The sequence below is a fragment of the Martes martes genome (assembly GCF_963455335.1).
Source record: "Martes martes genome assembly, chromosome: 4".
Lineage (NCBI taxonomy): Eukaryota > Metazoa > Chordata > Mammalia > Carnivora > Mustelidae > Martes > Martes martes.
Genome location: NC_137891.1, coordinates 10,597,486 through 10,622,044, shown reverse-complemented (window position 1 = coordinate 10,622,044; position 24,559 = coordinate 10,597,486). Strand labels below are relative to the sequence as shown.

Here is a 24,559-nt window from a genome sequence, read left to right as displayed (position 1 = left end):
TCAAATGAATGTTTTGAAAGGACTCAGCAACAGACTTGGTTCATTGCAAGTACTGTCTATGACAAGTATTATTATTTTTACCTAAAAAGTGGGCAAGAGCTGATGGCTGACTTGGGTGTGAAGAGGAAGCTCACACACGTCTGTCTGATGTGCCTCTGGCCTTTGAGGTGGCTCTTGTCCGGTTTGCCTGTTCTCTCAAACCAACTGGCTCACCTAGCTCTGTCCTCGACAACTCACACCACCAAGCTTACTGTCTTGTTACACAACTCAGGGGTAACTCGAGATCTCAGTGTGCCCACCCCCACAGCCCTAAGACAGAGTCTCATGTGCCTGTTTAGTCACTTACTTGGTTTTCACAGGCACATGGACAGTGAGAGTGATGGGATTCTCCTTGTCGTATCTGGGTGCTGCCAGGAACATGTGACAGATTGTGTGTGCATGTACATGTATATGTGTGTACCTGTTTCTCTGTGTGTAATGTATGCATGTGTACCTGTCTGCATGCACCCACAAGTGTGTACATGTATGCACATGTGCCTATGCATGCACAAAGGTGTGTGCATGTATGTACCATACCAGTTTATGCATGTACACATGTGTGTATGTGCATGTGTCTGCAAACCTGCAGCGTGCACATTTGTGCATGTGTGTACATGTACGCACACACATGTCTGTGCATATGTGTGCCCATGCATGCATGCATTGTACATGTTTCAGTGTGCATGTATGTGCACATATATACATGAGTGTCCATGTGTGCATATGTACATGCCTGTGCATGGGTATGTGTACATTTATGCATGTATACATACCTCTGCTTTTGCATGGGCACACTCACGTAGGCACTGCATGTGTTTGTGCACGTGCATGTGTCTACACGCATGCCTGTGTATATGTGCATGTGCATGGATGTGTGTGTCCATGTGTGCATGTCTGTGCACGGGTGTGTATACATGTGTGCATGTGTATGTGTCTGTGCACGTGCATGCGTCTACACACATGCAACATATACATGTCTGTGTATGTGCGTGTATACATGTGTGCATGTGTATGTGTCTGTGCACGTGCATGTGTCTACATACATGCAATATGTACATGTCTGTGTATGTGCGTGAGTGTGTGTGGGGTTGAGAGAAACAAAGGTTGAGAGAAAATTTCGTGGTTTAATTTTGCTTTTTTCCCTGCCTCCAAGGTATTTGCCACACTCATAGCTATATCATCCCTCTGGCACACTCCATCAGCCTCATCCTCAACACAATTCCAAACTATATGAAAAGCAGACACCTTGAAAATAATAAGCTCTTGCAAAGTGTGGTAGAAAAAAATCCAAGTTTTGGGTAAAAGAGTTAGATTTGAATCCCTGCTCTGCTATCTTCTATATGTTTGAGCCTTGAGAAAGTTACTCCAACCCTCTGAGCCTCCCTTGTTTATCAAACAATAATACCTACATGAAATGACTGCTGTAAAAATTAAATGAGGTATCAAATATAAAATGCTTATGGTAGGGCCTGATAGAGTAGCAAGTGATCAACAAATGTCAGTGTCTTTGCAACGCTGTTGACTTGAGGCACTCCATGTGAGTTATCTGCCTTTCATCTGCACAGCAGCCTTGTGGGGATGGGAAGTTCAATGACTTGCCTGAGATCACAAGCTGGAATGTAAGTTTGAAGGGAGTGGAAGCCACGTCTTTCTGTCTTCTGACAGCACCTGCCCTATGTATGTCTGAAGCAGTCAGTGTGCAGCAAATGCTCTGCGCTGGGCTGGAGGGACTTCCCAGGGATCATGAGCATGGACAAAAGGACAGTTATTGCAGGAGCATAAAGACACCTACCTGTGAAATCTAAAATCCTAAGCTGGCTTGGTCTCCTAGGAAGAAAGGCATGGCCTTTGGGGATGATCAAACACCAAATGTCCTTAAAGAGAGCCAATCTTTCTCATCTTATTTGGAAGATGGTGATAATAGAGAATTTGGAATAATAAAATCATTTAGAGAAAAGACAACTGAATGACTCTTACATATATACATACATCCCAGGGGGCCACAGTGGCTGCTGCTTCTGCTCTGACTGGGAGGCAGGGCCAGGAAGGCCTCCTGCAGTGGGCTGTCGGAGTGTACTTGGCTAGTATGCACCATAACGTTCTTATGTGATTACGTATTTGCGAAGGCTGTGACCCTGGTATACAAGCCACAGGAACACTGTTTCTTCCCACCATTTTTAATGAAGTCATTTCTTTATGGGAGCTCTATACGTCTGAGATTTATGTTAAGTGAGGGTTTAGCCTGGCCCAGATGTGGACAGACGTAGGATCAATCACATGTAAGGGAAAAGAATAATTATTGCCTTTATTCAAATATCTATTCCGTGAGTATTATGTCAACTGAATTTCACAAAAACCCAGTGAAGGGGCAGGTATTATGATCATTATCCTCTCAGTGAGATCACCTTGTTCTGTGTCACTCAGTAGTTGGTAGGAACTGGATTCAAGTATGTCTGCCCAGTAATCAAGTGTATGTTCTTTCTCTGTTTTTTAACAAAGATTGGGCACTTTTGAGATCAAGGAGATGCATGAATGTCCACCTGCATGATGGAAGGCTCTCAACGTGTCAGCACCCACTCACGACCCATAAATTCATTAACCATTCTTTGCACCCACTTTTATTTCTAAAGTGGGATTTGAACCAAGGTCAGCTTGACTCTAGAATCTGAGCTCCTAGGAACACTGTGAGCCTTATGGAGACATTCCCTGAGGCCATATTGGCATCCAGTGTGGATCTAGGACCTTCTGATATGATCTGATCTCTGACGGTGTTTGTCAAGTAACAACCCCAAATCCTAATGTACAGCCAAGGACAGAGAATGTTGGCTACCAACTTGGGACAAAGGAATCCTAGAATCCTAGCTCCCCCTGGAACATCAGAATATTGGGGACAGAGTGATGGGTGGGTACCTGTATTTTTAACAAGATCCCCAAGTGTCATTCTACTTGAAAAAATATCAGTCTGGGACAAAGAGGCTTTTTATCCTTAAAATTTTCACAATCACATAAGGAGGCTTTTTCTCAACAGAAAACATTTTGAAATTTAGCTAAAGGATGCCAGCATTGAAAAAAAGAGAAGGAAATCTGGTCATCATTGATATGGTTTGATTTCAGTACTTAGCCTCTTAAAATGCTCACATCAAAAGCATAAATTCCCACAAACCAGTTCTGAAGTATATATTAAACATAGCCCAATCTTCCTCGTGATGAGGAAGTTGACCCGTTTGGAAATGGCGATACTGTTTTCAAAAACTCAGCTTATCAAAGTCCATCCAAGTATGTGTCCCTATGTTATTGAACTCTCTTCAGGAACTACAGGTATTGGGCTGGTTTATTTGACCTGGAAACATCCATAAGTAATTGTCATTAATTGCCTTTGCCCTCCTAAGCTTCACAAATAATAAATATATGAAAAGTCTTGTTCTAAAAGAGAAATGAGGATCAGAGGCTGATAAACACCCCTTTCCTGTAAGTGTTGTGGGATCAAGTCTCTCCCTATATACATAAGGAATACTCACACACCAATAACACTGAGGTAAGTACCACAATGAAGGACGACAATTAAGACAAATGTGCAAACCACAAAAGGAGAAACAGAAAGACCAAAACATAAAAACATCTACAGATACACTTTCAACCTCAAGAACAATTAAAAAAAAAAATGAAAAGGAGACGCTGTTTCTTATCCAAGTGGCCAATTTAAAAGTATAGGCACAATTGTGAGAGCAATTTTGGAACGCACATCAAGTATTTTTAAATGTACATTCTCTTGTAGCCATTTTTAGGATATTATTCCTAAGGAAAGAATTAAGCATGGGTGTATGATTTAACTAAGACAATAGTTACTGCAATGCAGTTTATAATTTACAACAGTGAAAAACTGAGAAAAAAAGCCCCAAATGGTTAAAACATGCAACGAAGTAGTATGTAGTTACAATTTATTTTGTAACTGCATATTTAATAATATGGGAAAAAGCTCAAGCAAAGAGTGCTTAACACTGTATCACAAATCATTATGTACAAAATGGTCCCATTCTAATTAAAAAATTGGACAGATAAGCATAAAGAATTACAAGCATGAAGGTGTAGGGAGACAGATGCCAAAATGTTCACAGTGGTTATCCTGGCTTGTAAAGTCGCAGGATATGTCACTTTCTTCTTTTTGTCTTATGTGACGGGCATAAACTTTTTAGTGAAAATGCATTCATTTTTCTGGTAAGAAAAAGTCACATGTAAGAAAAGGGAAAAAAATCCAATATGATTGTCAGTATTGACAAATATACCATGTTTCTACATCCCTTTTACCATAATTCTAATTTTTTATTTGTCCCTGAGATCTGTAAGCTGTCTCAGGAAGTATTTAGCTTGAGGCTAAAGAAGGACAGAGGATTTTTCTGTGAAATTTGGGAGGACCTGGAGGAGACCTTTAATGACTGGATTATATCCCCCCACCCCACCCAGAGGTCTGCTCAGAAAGTCCTCATGGGGATGCTGGGAACTAGAGATGTTAAGAACCATGAATTCTAATCTGGTTAAGGACCAAGCCCGGGCTCATGTTTCCTGTTATCCACACCAGTGAAGTTTGAAAGTGAAGGGAGGTACGACTAATAATCACATTGAAAGAATCAATGTCTTGGGGCACCCGGGTGGCTCAGTCATGTCTGCCTTCACTCAGGTTATGATCCCAGGGTCCTGGGATGGAGCTCTATGTCTGGCTCCCTGCTCAGTGGGGAGCGTCTCCCTCTGCCTCTGTCCCTTCTCCCCTGCTTGGGCTCTCTCAAATAAACAAAATCTTAAAAAAAAAAAAAAAGAAAAGAAGTGTCTTGGAAAAACCAGGACATATGGTCACCATGGTCATGGGGAATTCAGGGACACATGGCATCGATTGCTGAAAGATGCCAGGGGCTGTTAGACTCTCCACAGATGCAGAAACAGAAGACCAGAGAGGGGAGAGAGGGAGGAGGACCAGAGAGGGACACGAACACATGCTGCACAATTTTGGTGATGCCACGAGTCATGAACACGCTGCTTAACTCAAACGATTCCTCTATGTGTGTACATGTGTGATAGTGCAAGTGTGTGAGAAAGTGTGAGTGTGCAAGTGTGTGAGTGTGCAAGCGTGTGTGCGTGTGAGTGCGTGTGTACCACCATGAAATGACATGGAAGGACGTGAGCAGAACTTCACAGTCTTCTCTCCTGAAGCTCCACTGCTAAGAGTCATATCAACACTGACTCATGCCTTTTGGCTCTTAGAGTTCTAAAAATATCCTGAGACCAGCTTACCCATAGTCAAGACAGTCTCCTCTAAACTGCTCCTTAGCCTGTGTCTTCATTCATTTAACAGGTATTTGTGCAACACCACGAGGTAATAAAGGTCCTATTTCACAGAACACTGTTTGTAGAGGTGCCCATTTTTATAAGCGAATGTGATCAGGAAATGTCTGAATGACATCTTGAAGACGTTTTATGTTCTCTAACTCACTACAAAGGTGGAGAGGGAAAAAAAAAATCCCTTGTTCACACATCTTCTTATTGTTCAAACAGAATGAAGCCTTTTCTTCCCCACAAAATTCCAATGGTAAAAATCAATGTTTCCCTTTCCTGTTTTCCCTTCAGAAAACATGTTTTTAGGGTGCAAACTTGCTCCGAAGAAGCATGGTAGGGCAGTGGGAGGAAAGAGCTCTTTGGAGTCACAGACGCTGTATGTATTACAACAATCCTATGATGCACAATCCCCCCCCCCTCCCCTCCCACTTTTAAGCATCTCTGAAACCAGGATGCATCTTATTCTCCATGGAGTGGTAAAGCCTTGAGTTCTTTCAGAGACGTTTGTGATTGCTTCTGCTGGTCAGCAGGGGGCAGTATCAACCCGGACCACTTCACATTCAATTCCCTGCCTTTTTTAAAGACCACATTCAGTGTGTGAAATCAGGCGGCAAAGCTATGTGGATTCCATTTTGGAGCTTAAACTCTTGGAGAGCATTTTATTTTTTTTTTCCTAACCAGTCCCAGGGGATGGGTGTGAGGGTGGGATTTTTTTCTGTCCATCCTTACCTCCAGGGTAAGCCCAGCTTACTGGGAGGAGTTCCTTCCAGACTCCCCATACTGGGTTTTTCTTTCTTAGTGCTCCATAGAAAATGGGGCATTTCACGGATGATGATACCTTAGAGTCAACAAAATACGGCAGCCAGATTTTGAGGATCTATGACCTCTATTTAACCTCTAGACGCTAGTTTTCTTTTTTGTTAGCAGGATAGTAATGTTTCTCTGAGGATGCCGTAAACTGATACACATAAACACCAGGCACAGTGTAGACGAACATTATTCTCCAGTTCTAGAACTTTATGGCCTTGAAGACACCTGGCCCCTGCCTCCCATCCCATCCAAAGTTCAAAGAGGAGTGAATGAGGATAGCACAGGATGGCCTGGGAGAGAACAAGCCCCAGGGCTCTCAGCGGAGGCAGTGTGGTGAACAGACCAGGCAGCAGCTGGGGGCTCCCAGAAGGTTCAGATCGAAGTCCCTCTACTGACCGGTGGAGTTTGGGTGGGCCACGAATCATTTCTCTGTGTCTCCACTTCCTCAAGTGTAAGGTGAGGCTCCTAAGAACACTTACTTCACGATGTCATTGTAAGTGAATTTGTGCTAACAGCTTAGAAGAGTGCTTGGTATTTGGTAAACACCTAATGGTTATTACTTATTATACATTCTCTGCTTGACAGCAGTGCAGCCCCTAGAGAGACTTTCAGAATGAGATTCAATGAGGAGTGTCTCTGTGACAGGAGGGGAGAGAACGTTTTCTGATGTGCCCCACTGTCCTTACTGGGGGGAACCCATGAAAGGCAGAGACAGCACTGGATAGCGCAAGGCTGGACAGTCAGTGGGCAAATCCCCACATGTCATTTCAGGATGCTACCTTTGCTTCTTCTGGAAGAACCTCTCCTGGACCTAGAAATCAAACTCAGACACACTATGGCTCCTCCTGCCCCCACATCCACTCCTGCTCCAACACCAGGTCCCCCAGATGAGATGCAGTTGCTATTGAATAAAACACATTAAAATTATCTACAGTCTGCAGGGTCAGGTCATTAGTGAAGCAAGTACTTCTTTAGCAAGAATGAACAAAAGGGTTTTGTACAGCTCTGGACCCAGGTATTTACCCAGGCTGACTGAGGATTCTCTGCTAGACCACCCAGCTCTTCCTAACTCCTTCAATGTGGGAACCGGGATATAAACTGCATTTAATTTGGACTTCAAGCCCCTTAAATATATTACTAATAAGAAAAGCCTACTTTTTATTTGGGGAGAGGGTATTGAGTGAGACAAAATGTTTCTTCTTTTTGTTAGTACACAGATACAATCCATTTCAAATTGTGAACTAGAGGGAAAGATATTAATTTTGAAGTTTGCAACCTTTAGTTAGTTAATAACAGAAACTCACTGGGAATGGTGTATGTGCACAGAAGTGTGAATTCTCCAAATCGAGGAAAGCAGAATGTCCCAGGAAGCTGAGCAAAGTAACAAAAAAATTGCTCACTGGAGCTTTGCAGAGTATTGAATCAAACTCCTAAAATTGGCTTGCAAATTCCCTGCGGTTTTTGCCTGAGGCTCCTGCAGAGGCCAGGCACCTCCTGTGCTCAGTCAAGGAAGGTCTGTCAGCTTCCATCAGTGCAGAGAAGCAGCCCAGTTAAGCAGGGACAGTGCCTGCCTCCCCACAACCCTTTACGGTTTAGAGCTAGGGTCGGGGAGATGCATGGGAAAAGATTATTATCAGTATGGTGATGGCTGCCATTTTTGAACACTTTTAACCTAATCAAGGCGTTGCCTGGAGCCTCTCATAATAGCCCAAGTAGGAGGCACATCCTTGATCCTCATTGTGCATTGAGGAACTCGTGCTCAGAGAGGCTACCTCACTTACTGAAGGTCACATGGCAAGGAAGTGGTGGAGATGAAATTCCAACCCAATGCTGAACCTACCACCCATCGCCTTTCCACTATGCCTACATCAGGGGGCCTCTGAGCCAGCAGACAACTAGGAAAATGGGAGAAGGGTTATCTGTAATCTAAGAAAGGCAGTCCTTATCACTAATGCTTGTGTCCGGTTATTGGGTATTCTCATACATTATGTGACAAGGGTTACAACTGACATGAGTTCTCCTAAAAGCAAAAGCAAGTGAGTGCTAATGTCCCTTAGGGTTAAAAGTCTCAAAGTCGAGGAAACTCCTCTGTTCTTTTAGTTATCTTCTCCATAAAAAGCAAAGCTGAGGCCCTCTTTCTCTAACCAGCATCACCGTTCATGGTCTTCAGTCTACTCATGATTTGCAGAGAGAAAAAGAAAAGACAGTACCGAACCAAAGCAAACCAATGACAAACACACCACCACCAGGAGCCCAGCCCCTGGGCTCTCTCTCTGGTCCCACGAACATTTATGACAAGTAACTTCAGAAAAAGAGCCACTATGGAGACCCAGCTCTACCTTGTGCTCCAGGCTGGAGTCTTTAAACATCAGTGAGAATGGCTTGATATGCTCTCTTCTCAATTTATCGCCACTCCGCAAGTCGATGGTATGTTCTATTCTCTTGTTAATTTCCTCAGGCCCAGACTGGACATGCAAAGCTTGTGCAAGATGGTTTGGAAGTAGATTTATTGAATTTCTTGTTAGGGCAGCCAGAGTCTAGGGGGAAAGCACATGCAAACACGATAAACCTGCTAGTCCCCTTTGGATTAAAAAGAAATGCAATGTTTTTAGATCAGGTTGCATTGCAAACAGTAATAGCACTCCATGCATGCAGTTGTATTCAGTGAAACCTACAAAAGTTGATCAATCAGCATTCGCTTCAGAGAAACACAAAAGATCACATTAGGAGGGACACTTGCCTTTCCTCTAGGTAGGCGCACTGAATTCCTTTGGTTCAGGTATTTAAAGAGTTGCTGGCTTGGAGATGTTAACCAAGATCCTTTCTCTAACCAGGCACATGGCTGGTATGAGAGAAAGAGAACCACCAGAAATAACAGAAATTAAAATAGCTAGAAAGCCCACAGAAAGGATCATCTCTCACTGAGCAGAGTCCACACTTTCATGTGGTCTTTCCTTTAATGGTGGTGGAGAGACTGGGAGACCCAGGGCTTGCATTTTTTTAAATTTTTGGCATTCCTCGTGGACAAAGAGCCAAACGTGCCAGGATCTCCTCCTTAAATTAGAAGATTGTTAGATTTTGCACAGATATGTTTTTTCCTCCATCGATCATTATATATCTATATATTGATATAGATATATGTGCTTCATTCCTTTTAGGCAAAAAAATGCAAGCAGCGGCAGCCTCTCACCATTTCCCAGGGGTTAAACAGCAGGAGGTGGGGAAAGGCGTGGCCATCCTGGTTGGTCACAGGGACGCAGCAACAGCACTGGCTTGTGAAGATCCACCAGGTGTGACATGGAGGTCTCTGTCTCCTGCTGTTTCAGCTGCAGGTAATAACACCAACTGGCTGGACTGAGCCAAATGCGATGCTTGCTCACAGCTCCAATTTAAGACAACTGCTTTGACAAACTAGTGGGAGTCGGAGCCGAAGGGATATGGGGACCGGGATGCTGATCTCCTCCTCCAGGAGATTTCCTGGGGGAAAAGTCTAGGATAAGGTGCATTTGTAGAGTCAGGAAGCAAAAACTCCCTTCCTCTCTGTACACGCTCACCTCATCTGCTTTTCTTTGTAGCCTCCCACCCTGGTCACACTTAGCCCACAGACTAGACTGGGATCAGGTGACAGAGGCATTAAATGACAGCCTGTTGGAGCTGACAGAGCACCTGGGATGCCCTCTTGCCCGAACCCTTCATGTATCCTTGAGCCTCAGAGACATGTGCTCAAGAGTCATCAGCTTGTCTACAGTTGGGTCAGATCCTCTGACTCCAGAGCCAGTAGTCAGGGGCTTTGAGCTCATAGAGAACTTCTAGCCCATTCCATAAGGGTTCTTCCTCTGGCACTGTTAGACTCTTCATTTTAACTTTCATGTGGATATTTAAGGTAACCTGAATTCAAGGTCTCTAAGAAATTCCATAGTAGGGCTTCATCACCAGTAGAATTTACTGAAACCCATTCTCCAGCCCCAGGATAAAGGATGGAGTTGCATGTGCCAACACAAGAAAGTAAGGTACATGCTTGTAGGACACTGAAGCAGTTAATCTCAGCTCTGAATACCAAGGAGGCTATTGCAGAGAAAAAGATAGATGTTAGAGGGAGGAATGGCAGGATGAGAGGTGAGGAGGAGAGCTGGAGTAGGAGAAGGAAGCAGGGACCAATGTTCCAGAAAATTGAACAGCAGGAACCATGCAGGGCCAGAGGGCTTGAGACCCTGGGACTAAATGCTGTTACAACAGCATCTCGGAAGGCAAAGGCATCTGCACTGTCAGCCACACTGTGCACCCCCACTGGTTTCTTGGGCAGAAATTCTTCCCACATAGTTTGGAAAATGACAAGATTTAGTTCTCCATCTTGGAGAGGAGGAGGGAAAATGCCCATGCTGCTGTTGTCTGGGGAGGCACTTTTACCCTCTGGCTTTGAGATGCCAAGATGCTCCCCACCCACCCCCCCAGCTGGTCCAACAACTGGATGTGGAATTCGCTAAATATTGGCTTAGTACCTTCATCATTGGGTATTTCTTTCTCTCCCTCTCATTTTTATTTTCCTCACTTTTCCTTCCTGGAACAAAACTGATCCGAACTACTCTCCCCGTCCCTTAGGCCTTCACTGGCTCTTGAACCTCTGTGTTTCACAGAGAAGGGGAATTTCAAAATGCTTTGGGGACTGATTTATATAAATTACAACAGCAGCCACCAGTGCCATGGCATCTCTCTGATGTGACCACCACTTCATAAAATAAAGGACTTTTTTTTTTTTCAACAAGAATGCTATACTCTTGGAAAAAAAGAACAGTCCTTTACATTGGATGCATTTAAACTAATGGATAACTCTGTGCATTTTTTTCTTATGTTGATCGGGACTGGTGAACATGTCACGAGAGATCAACTCTGGTCTATAAGCAGTCCTTTCAAAAACCAGAAATACATGTTGCTCCCTGGTTGCCTGTATCATTGGCCACTTCTGAAGGCAGAGACCAGTTGAGTCACCTGTCAGAGCTTTCCAACCCCCCACAAAATTCTACCAGCTTTGTGCCTCCTTCAAATAAAAGAGAAGTCTGGAAGCACCTCTCTCTTTTTCATCATGGCTCCCAGATTATAGTTCAGAGCTGGGAATGAGCCCTTGTATCAACATGTCTCTGGTGCTGTGCTGGAGGATTCTTTTCTTCTCCAGACAATTATTTTTATTCTTTGCAGTTATACCCCTAGAATTTCTTCGCAGCAGTCAGTGTTCAGTGGACCCTTTCCTGATTGTTCACTTTGTCAATGACATAGGACCATCATACCTGCTGTTTGACCAGCAATTTCTCTGGTACCCACCTCACAGCTTCAGGGTGTATAGGCTCGCGGGAAGACCAGCATTAACTCAAGAAATCAAGCAAACTGGAATTAGGGAAGGAAACCATCTGCTTTCACTCAACCCCTCATGCACCACTATAAAGCATGACTGGCTTTGGAGGTGACTGTGGTTTGAGATGATCTGGTATACCTCTCCTCCTCCATTAGTGATGACCACTAAGATTTGACCAAGTGGGATATGGTTGCCAACACCAAAAATCCATATGCTGATACTTCATGGGGATTCATTTGTAATAGTACTGGGGAAATGAGTAATGGGTCTCATTTGCAGATTTAGAGTCATTATGGAACCAGTTGTTTTTAATAGAATATGCCTTTTTCTCTTTTTGAGATTGACAGCTGCAGTGGGAGCAAGATTCGGATCATATTAAAAAATAGCATAAGCTTTCAAACAGGATTCCAACTGCAATTGACCTCCTAAATGTCGAGATTGTTCTTTTATGTAAACAACTTAAGCAGTTGGCTAGGAATAGGAAAACAAACGGATGAAATGGAAGGAAATGGAAAATGCCTGAGAATAACACACATACACACACACACGAATACATATATCTGAATATATGTTTCAACGTATAACTGAAATACATATTATGCTTATATACAATCCTAAGTGTGTAGTATGCTCATTTATTTACCTTAGCTGCTATTTCCAGATATTTGGGAGGTCCACTTGGAGCAACAATGTTGGGAAACATCAAAGGTTGCTACTGGTCTGGCTTCTCATATCTGAGCCACTTCACAAAAAGGCACTGCAGCCCTGAGATTTATCCTAGCTGAGATCCATGCTCTCCTAGTACATTTCAATGACTTCTTTACTCATAGGTACTTAGGACAGATCAAAGCCCAGATAAGAACCAGAGCCCCTTCTCCCAAGTTTCTGAACATAGGGTCTGCCTGAGAATCTGGGTGTTCGGGTGAAAATCAGCATCACAAATCCCAGGTGTGTTTTTGTAAACTGCATCAGAATGGCAGGGGGTCGGGAGGACAAGCCATAGATCCTCTTAAACTCACAGTCGTTTTGGCCCATGACTTTTCTTTGGGAATTGTCTTATATGACATACAGAGTGAAAATCTATTTTTTTCTACTGTCCTCTCATTTCATGGATGGCCACAAACTTTGGTATTCCTTCATCAGGTTGTGGCAGCAAATACATCCTTCCCAGTAAGATTTCTGGCTGAGGTGTATGCTCCAGAAACATCAAGTTGAGTCAGAAATATTGCAGCTCTTATGGATCACATACTCCAATTGCAAAACGCCCTCTAAAGCATCCTTGGAGATACTGCAAATCCAATGATGTAGTTGTGATATAGTTGTAATGTTGGCATCTGGGGAGGTCATCACTAATTCTCCTAGTTAACTCCTGTCCAAAAAACTTGTTTAAAGAACAAGTTTTTTGAAAGAAGGAATGAAGGAATGAAGGGATGCTTCTTTACAAAATGGTTCTGTGGACCAATCTGTTTAGGAAATATGGATCCATTATGGTTCATTGCCATTGTAGCCACTAAGGACATGTTTTGTTGAGAGACTCACAATACGCGTTACTGAACTGAAGGTAATGATAAGTTCTGTGGAAATGAGATTTTAAAACTTTGCATTTTTCAAACTTAGAACACAAAATGCTTTTTGGCTCGAATCACCTCTGCATGTTCCATGAAATACCATTTGGGAAACATTGGTCTGAAGTTCTTCCCTGTTTTTGTTCACAACATCACCTGGGGTCCTGCCTCTGATTACTGAGTAAGATTCTATTAACTTCTTTCCACATGTCTGCCTTCTAGTGTATAGAATCAGACCTAATGCAAATGACATGTGACCTTGTGTTGAAGCCTAGACACCTGCCATAAGATGACCTACTAAACAATTACTTAGCCCATTCTAGTTTATGCCTTTGAACATGGAGCATCTAAGTTGCATGCCCTACCACTGTTTTAAAAACCAATCAGACATCACCTTCTCCAGAAAACCTGCTTGAGCCTGTACTTATTCTCAGCACAGTGGTCACTGTGGTGTATGGGGGTTGCCTAACTCTGTATTTATCTGTTCCTCTAGGCTATGATCCCCTTGAGAGTCAGGCACTGTGTTTTATCTATAACTGAATCTCGAGCATCTGGAACAGTTGGTAGGTTCTTAATAAGTATGTGTGGAGTGAATGCATGCCTACATGCATGAATGAGTGGTATAAGGTTGAGAGACTATATAGAGCATTAATAAGGGCATTGTTTCCAAACTCTTGCTACCAAAAGTTCTGTTATTTTTTTCTTATTCTCTCCCAAGTGGACCCCAATTGGGAAAGATTCTGTTTAGCAAACTGTACTTATTAAATGAAATGTGGTTTCTTTTTCTACCATTCTATCAAATGCCTAGTATTTGATGAGCAGGAGGTAAAAGTCATTAGGACATGGTTGAATATAATTCCAGCCAAGAGCAAGATCATTGAAATGCAGCCTTATGATGCTTGTCAACATGAGGGTTTTTGTTTGTTTGTTTGTTTATTTTAAGATTTTATCTATTCATTTGGCAGAGGCAGAAAGGCAGGCAGAGAGAGAGGAAGGGAAGCAGGCTCCCCGCTGAGCAGAGAGCCCAACTCGGGGCTCCATTCTAGGACCCTGGGATCATGACCTGAGCCAAAGGCAGAGGCTTTAATCCACTGAGCCACCCAGGCGCCCCTCAACATGAGGTTTTATCCAGGTTTTTGGAATTCAGAGAATGCACCACCCCCTTACTATCTCGCAGTGCTGGCCACTGAGGCACCAGAGGTCACCAATGACGAAGACCAAAGCCTGGATTCACGTAAGCTGGAGTGTTTGCCACAGGACAGCCTGAAGTGAGGTTGAAGTCATCATTGAGAGTGCCTCTGGGAGGTGGACATGGCAGTCCTGAGACTGGGCTGCAGGCGCTTGTGACTGAGGCCCTGCAGTATGGGCCAGTTTGTTGCTGATCTGGGAAAGACCCAGAAAAAATGCCAAGTCCAGCAGGCTCTGCGCCTTCCCCTCTTGTGCTGAGAGGCTTTATCTTTTCCCAAGACCTTACTTGCTTCCAGGCTCAGGCTGGAGCCTGCACTCAGAAGCAAGTAGGGCCGAGACTTCCTCAGCCAACTCCTGCTTCACCCCTGCATTGCCTCCCTGGCAGCATCTCCCTGTGCCTGCCCTTGAGGTCTCTCCAGCTGTATGTCAAACTTGCCGCCTGTGCAGTTTGAGTTGTGCAAAAGGCAAAGGTTTCTGCCTCACTCGGTTCCAACCCCACTGCCTGGGTCCTACAACCAGCCAAACGTGAGAAGAAATGGCCAGGGACAAACACTAAGCCTGAATAAGAGCACCCAGCTGCACGTATTAGGGCTATTTTTTTTTCTGTGTTTATTAAAACCCTGACCCCAACCCCAGAAGAGAAAGCACCTGCCTTTTCAAAAAAGAAAGTTTTTTTTTTTTTTTTTTTTCCTCTAAGCTCACTTCTTAGGAAAGTTTGAGGTGATCTAATCCAGAATGATTTGCATTCAGGGCTTCGGGGGAAATGTTTGTTGTGTTTGAAAGAGACACAACTTTTTCCCCTTCAATCTAGGGATAGTGGAACAGAGGTTTCCCTGGAATGTGGTACTTATTGTTTTCCTGGTAAGGAGGCTCTAAGTGGCATCTTGGTAAGTACTGAGTTGGAGGACCCTTGGGAAAATATCCCTATGGGGCTTCCTGGAACCCACTGCTAACACTTCTTCCTTCTTAGAGGAACATTAGTGTTAGCAAACTGGGAATAGGAAATAAGTATTATAAATGTGAGTTGCTGATAAATGACTCATGTTTGGTGTTTTAAGAAGTCTATCTGTCTTAGATTTTGTTCAGACTTTTCTCTGAACCATCCTCCCTAAATGAGGTTATGCAGTGTTAGTCAAGATTGTTGTAACTTTTCCCATCTGTACTGAGAGAAAATGAAAAATCACATTCAGATTACATGCCCGGCAGTGCTTTGGTTAGGGATAACACTTAACTTCTCTTTTATATTTGGGATATTTATATCACTATAATCTGTCCTCCAAACAAAGCCAACTAATGGCCAATGAGATATTCTTGCAGGAGAGGTCTATGTAGTATCGTTATGGGGAAAGAGTTCAGTAATTTTTCATAGATTCCTAGCTTCTGCTTGAAGAACTGAAATAACAAAGGGGCAGAATTCTGTTTGCTGAAATAATAGTCCAGAAGTTTCCAGTCAGGCTGTGCTGAATTCCAGCAACCGTGTGGAACTTGGTTCCTAAACCTCAATCATGAGCACGCAGATGTGGGTCTGGAGCCCAGACGATCTGGACAATCATTCCTTTCCAGGTTTGGGCTGAACTGAAAGCTTGCGAATATTGTCTGGATCATACATTTGATGAGGAACTAACATTGTATGAAATTCTTTCATTGGCCTTTGTCACTTTGTGTCTTGAAATCTATAATTAAGAGACTTAAACAATGATGTGGGAGGTCCCCCTACTTCTGGTAGATCCCACAAGAAGAATTTTCTAGCTACTTATATGAAGCCCGCAGCCTCACTCTTGACCTGTCAATGAATATTGATAAACCAGATCATTAAGACAGTTTCTTCATTTGGGGGTTTAGGTCTTAGACATGCTAAGCTCTCTTCCCAGTATGCTTTGTCTGACACTTAATGCTTTGATTCTTGCCTCAGTTTATCTTACCAGAGGCTCATGGTCTTGGACACTTACTGGTTTTGGTTCTCTTTGGATGAGGTGTGGGCAAATGGTCAGCTGTGGCTGAACTTCCAGACCAACCACAAATCCAGCTGACGGGGCAGAGCTTTCAGGGTAAGAGTGCTCAGGGTCCACAGAGGGAATCACAGGCATCCCAGATTTTGTCCCTAGACCTCAGAGCCAGGTTGACCGAGGACAAGCGATGTCTGACTCAGATTCTGTCCTGCCTGAGAAGCTTGTCTGGCTCTCTTCAGTTGATCCTCTATTAAGCTAATTCAGGATTTCTTACTCTGATAATATCCTTTGAGTTTCTCAGATAGATGCTCATCTCAGGTTGGGAATGTGACTGTGTTTGAGTCACTGAACTTGGGCCATTTTCAATCAAAAAGGTCTCTAAACTTATGTAGAACTGGCTCAAAGAGAACTTGGCACAACCGTTCAGATGGGGTCACTTTGAAGCCACATGATTTGAGGCAAGCTGCCAATTGAAGTTTAACTTTTAAAATATCACATCTGTTGTGATGTGTGGATTATATACATAAACCCCAGCACTGACCTTATCTCAAGGTCAAGCTGGAATGAGTGAGAGGGATGGGGTAAGTCGAGAGAGAGAGGCAGGATTCTTGCTCAGGACATGACTCATGAGTTGGGGAGACTCTGACACATTAATGGTTTGTGTATAGGGCCACAGGGCAGGTGTGGTTCAAAGGACTTGTAGCGCTGTAACAACTGGACCAAAATGTCAACTAGGTTGCGTCTGGAGAGGTAACTGCTACGCACTGACCAAATGACCTTCGGGGTTAGCAAGATGGATACGTAAAGCTCAGGAAATGAATCAACAAACATATCAGGACCTAAGTTACTCTGTGTGTGTGTGTGTGTGTGTGTGTGTGTGTGTGTGTGTGTATGTGTGTACATTTAAGATGTAAATTTTTCAGAACTGTCAATGCCACAGGGGAAAATGAAAGTGTGTGTGGGTTGGGGCAGGTTTGTGTGGGGGAGTGTGTATGTGTGTGTTCTTATAAATTTGAAGAGAATGGAAATATAAGCATTACCAAAATGTTTATCTTTAGTAAGGTTCTGAAGTAACTCTTTTCATGTAGGAATAGGAAATAAGTATTATAAATGCGAGTTGCTGATAAATGACTCATGCTTGGTGTTTTAAAAAGTCTATCTGTCTTAGTTTTTTTTCAGACTCCTTTCTGCAAAGGATTAAGTCTGGTTATTGATGTTTTCCTTAATTTGGCTCCAATGGTGCTACCATTACTGACCTTCAAGAACCCAGCCTCTCTTACTTCTCATCAGGTATGGCAGGACAGAACCCAGAAAAGCAGCTACTCAGGTCATGCTATGTCTTTGAGACTTCCTCTTAAATTCTCTGCCATACACTTTCTTGCTGGAATTGTCTCATTAATTTAGCTTTTCTGGCCCATTATTATTGCCAGTGTTTGTTTTTGAGTTTATCACTCTGAGATATGGAGTCCTGAGTGGATGTTACTCATTTAATGTCTGCAAAGCCCTTATGTGTCATGGTGGGAGATCCTTTTGGGGAATAAAAGTGTCACAGAGTAGGAAAAATGCAATGGTACCTCCTAGAGGTTCCTCATGTGGAATTCACAACAGTAGTTTGGGACCTTGGGATGTAAGAAAACCTTTTAAAAAGTTCCATCAATACCCAAGAATGTACAAGGCAGGGCAATACCTTTATGACCCTAAGTGAAGTAAAAATAAGCACAAGCTTGAATAGCCAAGATGAGCCTGTCAAGGCCACCAGCAATGTCAAGTGTCTGCTCTGGGCTGGAATGAAATAGCTGGAGAATAGTAACCCTCGTCTTCCTGTGCAGAGCTGCAGCCATGGTGGTGGGCTATGTCACACGCTACCCCACTGCTGTAAAAAGTGGGCGTGCACACTCATTCACGTCAAACACAGCTTTGTGTGGTAAAGAAGAACCTTCATACATACATATGCCTTGCACTGGGTAAAAATAATAAGTATCCTTGGTGGCGAAAAGAGGAAAAAATCCAATGTAGTTCAATGAAGAAATTTTACATTGAAGAATCTTATCCCAGTCATTGGTCAAATTAGTGCCAAGGTTAATGTAACTGAGATCCTGGTTCAAGGATATAAAGGAGTCAGGGGGAAAATATCCAGATTTTTGTTCTTTCTTTCAGTACGTATCTCCATATATTTAAAATATCGTACATTAACCTTCTCCTATTTAAGATACCTTGCGTTCATTGTTTCTAGTTCCTCAGGTCACAGTTTTGTGACTCCGTGAACAATGAGTCAGTCCCTGGTGAAAGTCAAGTCTGGCCAGTTTGTTTAGAAAAGTTTCATCCAGGTATTAAGCATTGGGGAAGCACAGGGTGTGTGTTGTATACTAACCAACACACATTTGCAGGCCTGCAATCTTGCGGGAGCCACAAGCTCACCTCTACCTTTCTCTCTCCCACCTTAGGCGAGCTCTGGAACTTCAGAGGAAAGAAGGATGATTAGTCAAAGTAAATGGATTAAATTGCCTACTTAATTCACTCAACACTCCCCGAAGGCTTCAAATCCACTTGCCTGTCTGAAGAGAGTGAAAAACCAGACCCCTCTAATGACTCTCCCTGGCTCAGCTCAGCGGCTATCTTCTGAGTCAGGGCTAAGGAGAGCCTGGGGAGATTCGTTGTCAGAAAAAGCTATGTTACGGGAAGAGTGCAGATGCACTGCGGGGAAATGGACAAAGCCCTCCATGTTCTCTGCCCAAAAAGCCTGCAGATGTCCCGTCCAGGGAACATCAAGACTTAATCTGATGTTAAAATGGTTAAAAATAAATTGCAGATGGGGAAAAATGTGCCTGTGATTTCCTGCATACAACACTGAATATGGACAATTAGATATTTGGCAGGTTATCACAGAAGCAGTAAGGTCTGAGAACACACCTTCTTTCTCTTTAAAACCAATACCCAATATTTCAGGCATCTTGAACGGGAATTTCAGATCAGAGTTACTGGGGTGGGGGCCGGGAGGAAGAAGCAGGTGCTTCTTCTTGAGCAGCAGAAACCCAGGCTGAGATGGTGGCCTTGCCATCCCTCTCCTCCTGGGGCCTTGCTCCCTCACCCTTGGCCTATCTCCTACTTATCTGTGGATCTCAGCTTCAGAGTCTCTTCTTTAGGAAGACCTTCCCCAATTACCCTGGTTCATTTTTCTGTCCTTTTCTAATGCCGTCCTGCTATAAAGATAGCAAGATCACACTGAGCTGTGGACCAGGTGGTGATCCCAGTAACCATGAGGTCTTTGAAAGTCTGCATCTCCTTCCTCATTTCTTTCCCTAACCCCCAGCTCAGTGCCTGGTACCTGGCCTTTACTCAATGAGCAGCTGAATAAAGCATGACTGAATGAGTGAACAAATGAACGTCTTGTTGGGGAGTGACTTGGCTTCATCAGGTGAATGACAGAGGTAAAATGAGATGGAATTTAGAGAGTTCTTCTCGTGGACATCGGTTTGCACAAAAAAGGCACTGCCCAGGACAAGGGGAGATGGAGAGGAGAAGGGAGTTGAGGGAAATTGGAAGGGGAGGTGAACCATGAGAGACTATGGACTCTGAAAAACAACCTGAGGGTTTTGAAGCGGTGGGGGGGGGGTGGGAGGTCGGAGGAACCAGGTGGTGGGTATTAGGGAGGGCATGGATTGCATGGAGCACTGGGTGTGGTGAAAAAATAATCAATACTGTTATGCTGAAAAGAAAAAAAAAAAAGGCACTGCCCATTGAGAGCAGAAACCTAAGTGAAGAAACCAAACCCCAGGGATCCCTACTACTCAACAGAACACAATGACCTTGTTGAAAGCGGGATGCTGAAGGAAGAGGAAGTGTGAAGATGTTTGTAATGATGTTTAGCTTGTATAACCAAAACTCAACTGTCTGGAGTGCTGCGAGAGGGAGTAGATTGCATTGTCTAGTTAGGTAAGATTTTACCTCAAATACCTTTTCAATTTTTTGCTTTAACTTATTGATGAGTTTGATATTGATGTTTTAAGACAGTTCATTGGATGATAATTATGCTAAACTATTCTCCTATATTAGGGTAACCTTAAACAGTAGGAGTCCTCATTACTTCCTGGTGAATTATGTGTTTCTTTGGAGGGTGGGATTCTGAAATGTGGGTAACTTACTGGTACAGCCATGGACTCCCAGCATGCGCTGGGGACTGAGAAATGGAATGGACCAATGCCAGTGCTGAAAGGAAGTGAAGGGATCCTTCAGGCGGACCTGCTCTGGCGTAGTTGAGAACACTGGGAACTGGAGGTGAGAAGTGACTGTCCAAGACCTTAAGGCAGTCAGTGGAACAATTAGGGCTCCAACTTCATTCTCTGGAGTTTCCATTCAGGCCCTTCCCACTCTCATTTGGACAAATTTTGGGTCCTGCAGAGATCTGTCCCAGGATCATGAGACTTACAACCTACAAGACTAATCAGTTTAGTATGAGGAAACTGTGATCCTCAGCATCAGGTCAACATGAGGGTTTTGATCATCAGGGAAACCAGATGAGAATTCTTTCTTTTCTCCCTATGGACACAGAGAGCAGGATCTAAGAAAAGTCCCAGCTGGGATCGATGAAGTCACAATAACCCACTATGGTTTTTTGTTCTGCTTCCTGCCTAGCCAGCTTCACTTCACTCACAAGACATCTCCTTGTCTCCTGGGCTTAACACTCCCCATTGCAAGTGGGACTACAACAAATGGTGGGTTGTCATTTTATCATGAGGCAGACATGGCAGGCTGCCCAGCTTAGGCTTTGCCATGCAAATAGCGATCACATCAGGACACTCATGGGATGAGATGCTACCTAGGACATGAGGACAAGCTGGAGGAAAATCTGGTCATTTCCTGGAGTTTTCACAGAAAATTCCTAAATTTCAGTGGCTACCCATCTTGAGAGGGTGCGCACTTGCGTGTACATGCGTACGCACGTGCGCGCGCGCGCACACACACACACACACACAGAGTTTTGAGACTGACTGACCCAGAAACAAAGTAGAAGGCAGACACCCAGCATCTATCCTCAGGCCACAGAGGGGAGGCAGTTTGCCCTGAAATCAGACATAACTGGGTTTTAATTGCAGCTCTGCTATTACTGGTTACATGTCCTCTAGGGAATTAATTAATCTCTATGAATCACAATTTCCTCATTTGTAAAACAGGCATAGAACACTTACCCTGTAAGTTTGGTACGGAAATTAAATGGAAAGGATAAGAACAACATTCCCAACATGGTACCCGACCCCAGACTCTTGATCTCTGTTAGCGTTAGCGATGCTGTGGATATTTAGCTATACCTCCAGCAATGAAGAGCATTCACGTTCTGCTTTGTCGTGTGGAATACCGAAATGCTACCTAGGATTTCAGTCTTCACAGAGCTGGCACTATTTTCATGGTAACAATGATGATCAAAGTCCGTCTATAGTGTAGAAATGACTAATATAGACAATGAAGTAGAAATGTGTACTTTTCTCCGGGTGGTTCTTCTAAAAAGCCTTGAGGAGTAATAACAAAGCGTCAGGATTGGGATGCCCATCCAGGATGGGTGAATGTGAAAGGGACGGATGGACAGGGCTGAGGATTTCAAAATATCTGAGGACAGACCCCATCACTGAGAGGGGGCTTGCTTCTGAAAGAGCAGGTGCACCTCCCCTGGCCTATCTCTTGTCATAAAAATCAAGTTAAAATTATTAAGGACCTCACACAATACTTTGTACAGTGACATGAAAGCTTCACCCTTTGGTATCCGTTTGTAAATTGTAAGTCTAAGATTCAGTCTCTCCCTGATAAGTCCATTGTTGCCCCCAGAATCCATTCTCCAGAAGGCAGCTGAAGTGATCTCCTGAAAATCTAAATCTGATCATGTCCCTGCCCTGCTTAAAAACTTTCTATCATTTCCCTGGGGATAAAATCTAAAACCAGCAGCCTTTTAGCACTCTGCTCCCGTCTCCTTTAACTTCATCTCATACCCTTTTCTTCCCTGCTTGTGAGGTTCTAGCCATGTGGACCTTATTGCTTTTTCTAACACACCAAACTTTTCCCTACCTCAGGGTCTTTGCACTAGACGTTTTCTCTGTCTGCAAAGCTCTTTTTCTGGTTATTTACATCTATAGTCCTCTCAGCACTCAAACAGAATCTTCAGAGACTCCATAATCCTTCTGCAGTAATTCTGTCCACCTCCTATTCATAGATCTCTACTTCCTTTGTAGAACGTATATGTTTTAGTTCATTGTCTGCATTCCCCATTCTCTCAAAAGGCAGTTTATAGCAGCAATGGCCACGGTCGCCAAACTGTGGAAAGAACCAAGATGCCCTTCAACGGATGAATGGATAAGGAAGATGTGGTCCATATACACTATGGAGTATTATGCCTCCATCAGAAAGGACGAATACCCAACTTTTGTGGCAACATGGACGGGACTGGAAGAGATTATGCTGAGTGAAATAAGTCAAGCAGAGAGAGTCAAGTATCATATGGTTTCACTTATTTGTGGAGCATAACAAATAACATGGAGGACATAGGGAGATGGAGAGGAGAAGGGAGTTGAGGGAAATTGGAAGGGGAGGTGAACCATGAGAGACTATGGACTCTGAAAAACAACCTGAGGGTTTCGAAGGGGCGGGGGGTGGGAGGTTGGGGGAACCAGGTGGTGGGGATTAGGGAGGGCACGGATTGCATGGAGCACTGGGTGTGGTGCAAAAACAATGAATACTGTTATGCTGAAAAGAAATAAAACATTAAAAAAAAAAGGCAAACTCCTGGAAGATAGGGAGCAAGTAAGTCTGCTTACTACTGGATCCCCAGGATCTAGAACACAGAGTGCTTATTAAATAACCAAATGAATAAGAGCTCAAGCCCACAAAAAGATTTTTAGATACAACATGCAACCAACAGGGAAATGTGACCTTTAATCTAAGGACCGTTTTCCTAGGTCTTCAATTCACATCTCATGTTTTGTCTTTACTCCGAGAGAGTCAATGACCATGCTGGTGACTCACACAATAATCTCACCTTAAAGTTTCTGGACGCCCTCCCCTAAATGTCAATATTTTAATTCTTGGTCTATTTCAATGACCTACTTCTGCTATTACAATCTCAACTTTCAATAGTCCACCTGGGATTTAAACTTCTTGCCTTTCCATTTTCTAACTTTCATTCCACCCGTAGGCTCAGAGCATAGGAAGCCTCATTGGTAACTGAGATTTGGGTTCAGGAAGCCGAGACACCAAACCGATGAGCAGATCACCTGTGCCATGTCAAGAGTTAGGGATGCAAAGCGTAAATGCTCAGCATGTCCAAGCACAACCTGGATACCAGAAACCAGAGAACTGAACCAGCAAGTTTAACCCAAATGGATACAGATATAGGGGCAGGGAAGGTGCAGGACGTCAAAATCAAGAGATTATCTAGATTCATAAAGGGTCCAGAGGGAATTCTTAGTGACTTCTCTTGCTGTTCCAAACTGCTGATAGACTCCTGAAATGGGCATTGGGATGGTGAGAGAGATTGCATTGGAGTTATTCTTGGAAATCCAGAACTCTATGGATTTTCGTGATAATCTGGCTTCTTACTTCTCATCAAATCTGTCTCCTACCAGTGATCTTTTTCAATCTAATTCCAATTTGTAATTTTTAGTCTTCATCTTACTGGGTCTCCTGGTTATAGTTGACATCATTGATCACCCCTTCCTTCTCAGAATGATCTGTTCTCTAGGCTTCCATGACATCACATTACCTAATTCTCTCCTGATCATTCGGATTGTTTCCTGTCTGTTTCCATCATGGGATCCTTACTCTCTTTCACCTCCCATCTGGTGCCTCCGAGTATCTGCTCAGTGCCTTCTTATTGGTTTATGTTATATATTCCCTACAGTGATCTGTGCCATTCTCATACTTTCAATGATCATGCAAATCCTGATGACTACCAGATTGCTCTCTTGTGCTGTTCCTTTATGCCAGAGCTTTAAAAGTGTGTGTCCAGTAGCCTTCTGGAGATCTTTCTCTGACCCGTCCCAGGCACCTCAATCTCCACATGTCCCAAACTGACTTCCTAGTGTTTCCCTCCCAGTCTCCTACCATTCCAGTAGGGCCTATTTTAAAGGACAGGTCTATCATTATTGACCCAGTCACTGAAGCAAGAAACCTGGAGGTCAAACTTGACTGGTTCCTCTCCCTTGCCACCTGCTGCTATCATTTCATTCATTAATTCATTCAACAAACTTCAATCAAGCCCTTCTATTTAGCAGGTAGTGTTCTAACCACCCGCTAAACAGTGGGTAAGTGAAATACGTAATTTCTGTCTGCATCATGCATAAAAACCACTGTCT

At 43.5% G+C, this 24,559-nt stretch overlaps 1 protein-coding gene across 3 annotated transcripts in view; it reads right to left on the bottom strand.

Annotated features, from left to right (window-relative positions):
* ADCY8 (adenylate cyclase 8) overlaps positions 1-24,559 on the bottom strand; it is a gene marked incomplete at both ends in the record, with an annotated part of 223,421 nt that overhangs the window by 73,982 nt on the left and 124,880 nt on the right. For 2 of the 3 annotated variants that reach the window (XM_080799944.1, XM_080799945.1), the window contains one exon: positions 8,514-8,711. The exons of the other annotated variant lie outside the window; for it this stretch is intronic. In XM_080799944.1, the coding sequence (XP_080656070.1) occupies positions 8,514-8,711 (198 nt within the window). The remainder of the gene's footprint in view (positions 1-8,513; positions 8,712-24,559) is intronic. 3 annotated transcript variants of the gene reach the window in all.